At 35.6% G+C, this 8,220-nt stretch overlaps 1 protein-coding gene across 1 annotated transcript; it reads left to right on the top strand.

Moving 5' to 3' along the window:
- Nucleotides 1–935: 935 nt before the first annotated feature.
- Nucleotides 936–6,205, top strand: LOC110919976 (probable rhamnogalacturonate lyase B). The gene is made up of 15 exons (XM_022164222.2): nt 936–1,045; nt 1,127–1,248; nt 1,769–1,828; nt 1,916–2,035; nt 2,108–2,227; nt 2,314–2,455; nt 2,725–2,895; nt 2,991–3,146; nt 3,501–3,607; nt 3,687–3,777; nt 3,867–4,008; nt 4,316–4,472; nt 4,553–4,669; nt 4,740–4,866; nt 5,776–6,205. The coding sequence occupies exons 1-15, from the start codon at nt 1,001–1,003 to the stop codon at nt 6,040–6,042; spliced, it is 1,944 nt and encodes a 647-aa protein (XP_022019914.1). The 5' UTR covers nt 936–1,000; the 3' UTR covers nt 6,043–6,205.
- Nucleotides 6,206–8,220: the final 2,015 nt, after the last annotated feature.

Raw genomic sequence — 8,220 nt, 5'->3', positions numbered from 1 at the left:
TTGGTTTGACTGGCCAATGAGAGAATAGATTGGTTTTTTTTTAATGATTAAAAGGGGCATTATTAGGCATTATTCCCACTACGCCACTTTTGCAATAACACCTCATGCTAACTGGGATGACACATATCAAATAATGCCCCAAGATGGGGGCATTATTTTTCTTAACCACTCCGGGAGCTCTAACTAAAAATGTAAATGGCATACATATGGTGTTCTCAAAAGACTACAATCATTACTATGACTTTTTTCCTAACAAAAATTCATTAATTCAAGCAGGAGCAATTACTTTTTTCCTAAATAAAACTTCAAAAGGCAAAACTTTTTCCCAACAAATTAAAGGTGAAAGGAATAATCCGGTTGCTAAGGCATTATTTCAAGATGATAAGTGATTAAACAGGAGCAATTAAATCGACTTGTTATATGCTCCGTAAAACAATAACTAACCTGAATTGAAGATGCTGAAGATGTGACGGCCTGAATAACTAAGCTGAAGAAACTGAAACGCCGGCCTGAAGAAACGCCGGCCGAACTAAAGATCCTGCTGGAGTGTCGCGTAGAAGAAACTGAAAGCGTAGAAGAAACTGAAACGTCGTGTGAATTAGAATGATAAGTATGAACCTGATTTTTCTCTAAGCAAAATTTTTTAATTTGAGAAGGGCAGTTTTGTCATTTTAATAGAGAAGGGGAAATATGCAATTTTCATTTAGGCTTAGGTAAATATGCAATTAAGGGTGTTTGTAAGAGGAAATATGCAATTATTCCCAAAAGAAATGCTTCCAATCACGTATATGCAACTCTTGAAAGCTAAATATTCCACCAAACCAAAGGTGGCCGTTAAGTAAAGAGAACTATTACAAACATTCTTGTTGAAGCATAACATTTGATCATGTAAAAGACACTTATATTTATTTACAAAGAAACATCTTGTTCCATTTAAGCTAAGAATTGCTTGATTTTGTAGATAATTAACCGAGGCTAGTGAAGAGAAATTAAGGAACAAATGGCAAAGAGTATGGGAGTGAAGATGCATTTTCGGAAGCACCATGTATGTATTCCGGGTGGTTTGATTCTAACTTATCGCAGAATTTTTGAATTTAAAGGCTGTTTTATATGTTTTCTAATGTAGGTGGTTATCGATAATGGCATTGTTCAACTCACTCTAACAAATCCAGGAGGCTACGTTACAGGCGTAAAGTACAACAACATCGACAATCTACTTGAAAGCCAAAACGATGAATCTGATAGAGGGTAATGTGAAGTCTCTTATTTATGATTTCGTTCACGAATACAAGTTAAGGTTATTACGAAAATGAACTATGCTAGCCATATTTACATGTTTGTGACATATAAAGCCACCACACTGTCTAGCTTATATTGTTCTAGTGTTAAAGTGTATCTACAATGCAATTATGTAAAGTATTTTCATAATTATCTTTGTATATAGATTTTGACATTTTTAGTTTTTTATATTATTTATAACGTAATTCAATTCTAAAATCTAATCCAACCGCTCCGACCACTGAACCAATAAAACGATCAGTCTGATGTCCGGTTTGGACCCGAGTCATTGCTTTAGTGATGAAATCCATTACAAATCCTCAGTTTTCCCAACTCAATACTAATTTTAAAGCACAAGAAGTGTAGCTACAATCATCACCGAATACCATATTGCCATCTTTTTTTCCCATGTGCCTTAGTTAGAATTATGCCTAAACCAAGCAATTGATCAATATGTTTACGCGCTTCTAAACACCTTATTCTTGTCAAGGTACTGGGATCTTGTTTGGAGTTCACCCGACAATCCTGGAACAACCGGTACTTTTGAAAGGTAAATCTGTCAGCCTATCGACTATATTCATTTAGTTTTTACTTGCTTAAAAACCTATATATTTCAATACACATTCCCACAAAACAGGATTGAAGGAACAAGTTGTGAAGTTATAATCGAAACCGAAGATCAAGTAGAGCTCTCGTTTACAAGAACATGGGATTCCACCCTTGTGGGAAAGCATGTCCCATTGAAGATAGACAAAAGGTTATATTTGCTTTATGTTTAATTTCAGATTAGCTTTATGAAGATAATGTTTGTAACAATAGAAGACTCTAGGTTCGTGATTCTTCGCGGTTCTTCTGGTTTCTACTCGTATGCAATCTACGAACATTTGGAGGGATTTCCTGGTTTCAATCTTGACGAAACCAGGATAGTGTTCAAGCTCAGGAAAGACAAGTAAACATCTGACTATGGATTCTCAAACAGTCTGACTGGATGAAAAGTGGAATCTAAATGTAAAGAAATATGTTTATATTTTATAGGTTTCACTATATGGCAATGTCTGATGACAGACAAAGGTATATGCCCCTACCCGATGATCGGTTACCCGCTAGAGGTAAACCATTGGCTTATCCTGAGGCAGTACTCCTTGTTAATCCTGTGGAACCAGAGTTTAAAGGACAGGTAATCATAGCATTAGCATTATCAGTGTAATGTTAGAAGAGATTAAAAGTCATTAGTCTTGTTTCTACCCAAATTAAACCAAAATGAACATATATAATATCACCAAGCAAAAGTCCTTCTGCGAATCATTTGCGCCCGAAAAGGTGGTTGCAAATATCTCTGTGCGTAATCTTGTGTTAGCATTCATAAGTGATATTGTTTATTGTCCTCCCTAGGATCATATTGTTCTAATGTTTTTTGGTTTTTGGTTTTTGGTATTTGGTATGTAGGTAGACGATAAATATCAGTATTCATGTGAAACCAAGGATCTAAAGGTCCATGGGTGGATATCTACAGACCCACCTGTTGGATTCTGGCAAATTACACCAAGTAACGAGTTCAGAACAGGTGGGCCCACGAAGCAAGAACTTACTTCTCATGTGGGCCCGATAAATCTAGCCGTATGAATAGCAACATTTGTTGTATTAAACAAAGTTCCATGCTAATCAATTTAAAAAATGTAGTTCATTGGAGCCTTCTTTTCATCTAATTTCAGATGTTTATCAGTGCTCATTATGGTGGAAACGATTTAGTTGTCAAATTTTCCGAAGGGGAGCTATGGAAGAAAGTTTTCGGCCCGGTTTTTATGCATCTCAATACGACTTCTACAGGAGAAGACCCTCTTACACTTTGGCAAGATGCCAAGAATCAGGTTTTGTTTCATCTGGAATTTTATGTATTAGTGGGTGATTTAGAAACGAGACGTGTACTTCTATATGTTTTTTACAACCTTTTTGTACTTCTACATGGCGGTTCACTACCCCTGTAAGTTAACTCAGCAAGCTAGCTTGGTTGGCAATCGAACACCACAGACATCCAGAAAACACCTAAAAAGTACTAGTCTCGTTCCTAAACAACCTACTTCGACAAAATAAAATAAAATTAAAAAAAAAACGTTTCATGTGTGTTTACTACACTTGAATTGAATCAGCCTGAATATTGAATCACCAAAAACTACATTCGATTGAATATAAACATGATTATTGTTGAATTACCATCTTTTTAGATGCTAGAAGAAGTTGGAAAATGGCCTTATAGTTTTCCGGCTTCAAAGGATTTCCAACAAGTTAATGAAAGGGGGGTGATAAGCGGTAGATTATTCGTATACGACAGGTATATAATCATTCTGACAACAAATAAACGAAAAGTCCACACACAAAGGTGTCATAATATTTTGTTAACATCAATTCAGGTTCATTAGCGATGAACAAGCACCCACAAATGGTGCTTACATTGGACTAGCTCCACCTGGAGACCCCGGATCATGGGAACGCGAAAACAAGGTGAGTTTTATTTGCAAGCAAGAAGATCTAAATTAAGTTGCAATGCTCTAATTCGAACTTTCTTATGTGCAACACAATGGTGTCCACAGGGCTATCAATTTTGGAGTAAAACCAACGAACAAGGATGTTTTTCGATTGAACATATTTTGCCGGGCACATATAATCTATACGCCTGGGTCCAAGGTTTCATTGGAGATTACAAAAAACCTGAGGCAATTACCATCACACCAGGTCGTCTATCTAAATATCATAGGGTGTTGCTAAACGTATTCCCTTTTCCTTCTTTGTACAAAAATGGCCTAATTTTAGAAGCTGCTTTAGTCACTCAAAAAGGTTGAGTCAACCCTACCTTCTGGATTGGTTACTTTGGTAACCGTGCAGAATTGGTCGAGGCCGACTTGATTAATTACTACGTCGTCAACAGTTTTTTGTTCCTTTAATTTAAAATGTTAATCTGATAAGGTCAACAAAATTGGTGTAATGTAATGTAGGAGTAAGCTTTGCCATTAAAAAAAATAATTGCGTATAATTTGAGCAGGTTGTGATATCGAAGTCGGGGATCTTGTTTACGAGCCTCCTAGAGACGGTCCGACTTTATGGGATATTGGGATACCCGACCGCTCTGCGGCCGAATTCTACATTCCTGATCCTGACCCAATGTATACCAACCAGTTTCTCACCGATGATCCTAACAGGTGCCTTATGCTACATTAGGATTTAAAAAAAAAAAAGTGAAAATAAATATAAAAGAACTTCTAACATGTTATACGAGCAGGTTTAGGCAGTATGGATTATGGGAACAATATGCTACGCTATACCCCGATGGTGATTTGGTTTACACAATCGGTGAAAGCGACTACAGAAAAGATTGGTTCTTCGCACATGTACCGCGGTATGTATTTAAGTTTTTGGATGGGTGCATATATGATCTATGGCATATGAACTTGTGTTTAGCTTTATAGGAAGAAAGGTGACAATGTGTATGAAAAAACGACGTGGACTATCAAGTTCAAGCTTAACAATGTGAATAAGGATGAAACTTATAAATTAAGATTGGCTCTAGCATCAGCACAAGTATCGGATCTTCAGGTATTAATTTGGAACCCCACAATGAATATGAACTTGTTTTTCAATAGTTAAGATTCGAAAGAATTGGAACGGTTTGAGAGAAAATGGGGTGTTGTGAAGAAATTCTAAATTTGCAACAATAGGTGATTTTGGGGGTTTTATGATTGGGATGTGGTTGTTGGATGATGATGGTGTGGAGAGGTGTTTTGGTTAAATTTGGTTTAATGAGGGGTGATTTAATTATTTTCTATTTTAGTTAAATAAAGTGGGCTCGTTTTTTGTCTTTAACCTTAGGGGTAAATAGACATTTCACACATAATTAACTCAGAAATCTAACATAGGTTAGTGATAAAGATCTGCAAAATTTACAACCACTAAGATCACCTATGTAATTATTGAAGTTGTAGGACCAACTCTACAATATCTGCAAAACACAGGGACTAACCAAACATTTAAATATATGTTATTTTGGATACAACTCGTTTTTTAAGAAAATTTATATCGAAGTGTCCAGATATACCATGGTTCAAATCATCAGACGTCCTTAGCTTATCACGTCCTTGAATACATCATCAAACGTCCTTAATTTATTTTGGACATAAGTTAGAGATGACATTATAGATGGTTTATAGTTGAGTCAAAATGAGTGATATATAATACAGGGATTTATTCGATCTGCCTACAATTTTTTTCTCTTCATTTGTTGTATAGCTAAGTACAAAGATTAATTATCAGCCTTGCCGCCATTCAAACCGACCTGACCTACACCATACTGAAAAAAATGTAGATTTTAGTGATAGATAACCGACCCGTGCATATTTTCGATAACCATAAAGAGGTTTCTAGGTCCGCCACTATATACCAAAATGATATATGCACTTACACTGCCCATAACTGATATTAAGATTGTGACTAAAACTTGATGTTCAGGTTCGAGTTAACGATCTAAACACAGATTCTCCTCTATTTTCAACCGGAATCATTGGAGGAGACAATGCGATTGCAAGGCATGGAATACATGGTCTGAGTTGGTTATTCAACATAGATATACCAGGAACACTTTTGATCTCCAATGAAGAGAACACAATATATTTGACACAAGCAAATGGAGGAACCCCTTTCCGTGGAGTCATGTATGATTACATTCGTTTTGAAGGATCAGCTCTTTCATGTTCTGGGAGTAATACATGCATTTGATCTAGTTGTATGGTCATCATAATCTATAACTTAGTGTTATGTGATTATCCTCACTCTATATAATGTCATAGTTGATTACTAGTAACGAAAATCTATGATAGATAAATAACGTCACTCTGATGTCTTCATCATTTCATCAGTATGATTACGCATTGTTTTTTTATTGCATTTTTTTCCATATTTTAGATGTTTTTTAACCATTTTTTTCCTAGGTTTTCGCTGGGTTTTTACCGAATAAATTCGGGTAACAATAAAGAAAATCATCAGAAAATGTGATATACAATCACAAAATGCAATAAAAAAGCCTCATATTTGGATTCCAAATAAAAGACCATGAAAAGCAACAAAAAATTTGTCTTTAGTAACTTCATCTTGTGTACTAACTAATCTATACTCCTCAGATCGATAACTTAATGTTCTGAAATTATTCCCACTCTAAATAATGTCATAGTTGACTGCTAATAATGAAGCTCCATACATAAATAAAGTTATTTGATCTCCCAATCTTCATCTTTTCATCATTACGCATTGGTTAACTTAGTTTTTTTATTGTGTTTTTTCCTTGTTTTGGGTGGTTTTTATCGTTTTTATGACGCTTTTTTCCTTGTTTTAAGTGGTTTTATCGTTTTTTCTACGTTTTAACTGAAAATTCAAGTAACAATAAAGATAATCATCAAAAAATGTTCGAAACAATCACAACCCCACCCCCTCCTCATATTTGTATTCCAAATATAAGATCACGATGAAAAACGAAACAAGAGCAACAAATGCCCCTTTGTAATGATGGGAAGGTTCTTTTGGATGGATCATCCTCTTTGTGAAATTGAATCATTTCATTTTGAACTGCAAGCAGTTCCAGAGGATATTTGGCTGCCAATGGAATGTTTTATGGGATGTGAGTAGTGGTTGATTGTTTGATTGGATTGGTTTGTGGAGATGATGAAGGTGGAATGAATGTAGCAGATGATATAGGAATTGGTGCTGGTATTTCTTTTTCATCATCAAGCACCACAAATTTCCTTTTTCTAGCATAAGCAAACTTTGGAGGAGGAGTTTTAGAAGGAGATGGTGGTTTGGATGAAAAAGTTGATTGTGAGGGGAATCTTTGAGGTGTTGGTGGTTTTGTTGATGGTGGAGAATCAAAGTGAGTGGGAACAATGGATTAACTAACAACTGTTGAAACCACTGGTGTCTCAATAGCTGTTGTCTTAACATCTGATGATACTTTTGGTGCATCAACATCTGTTGCTATGGAAGATGGTGGTGGTGGTGGTGATGAAGTTGTTTTCTACTTCTTTTGAGGTGGTTTTTGTGGTGTTGGTTTTTGAGGTGAAGGTTTAGGTTTGGTAGCAGCATTGGTTGTCTTTTTAGTATCATCAGTGGTTTTGTGGAATGTGGCAATTGGAGGTCTGTTGTTTCTGAATGATTTTCTTCTGTTTGAGGTGCCAATGTATTGAGTTTTGTTTTCTCTTTTCCTCTCATTCCTTCTTTAAAACATCTTCTTTGCTTTCCTTTTTGTCTTTCCTCTTCTGCTTTTCAGTAAACTCTTCATCTATTTGGATGTTCAGGGTTTCATGGACTCCCTTTTTCTTTCCAACTTCAGATTTTTCAGAAGATTTAGTAGAAGTGTTTTTGGCAGGCTCTGGCTTTTGTTTTGGCTTAGTCTTTGGTGTTGGTTTGCCAAAGTTTTTCAATGAATGCTTCTCCCTCTTTTGGCATCATCTTCATCACCTTTTTCAAAGATAGGTGCAGGGGAGGTGCTAGTTAACTTTGCAAGGGATTCTTTGATACCCATGATATCTGCCTGAGTGTCTTTGTATCTTGCTTCAACCATAATTTAATGCCCTGCTTTTTCGTACTTTCCATAATTAGAAAGCTTCGTTTGTATTTCTATTTTTTGAAGTCTTGTATTCTTGTAATCGTCTTTTTGTTGTAATCGTTGTAAAATTTGTAATCATCTTTTCGTTGTAATCGCTATAAGATCCGAGACATAGATCATAATAAAATCCATTTCTTTACATTCATGTTATACACATCTCATACATGTTCATACGTTCGAATTGATTAAACAGGTGATACTTTGTTCATGATTTATGCCAAACCCGTTAAACTGACAAACATGTGACTTATTTGCTCAAATTTTGCGAATAGGATACTTAATCTCGACAAATATACTTA

This window comes from Helianthus annuus, chromosome 2 (assembly GCF_002127325.2).
Source record: "Helianthus annuus cultivar XRQ/B chromosome 2, HanXRQr2.0-SUNRISE, whole genome shotgun sequence".
In the NCBI taxonomy this organism is placed as follows: domain Eukaryota; kingdom Viridiplantae; phylum Streptophyta; class Magnoliopsida; order Asterales; family Asteraceae; genus Helianthus; species Helianthus annuus.
The sequence above is the reverse complement of the archived record's forward strand: the minus strand, read 5'-3'. Positions and strand labels throughout refer to the sequence as shown.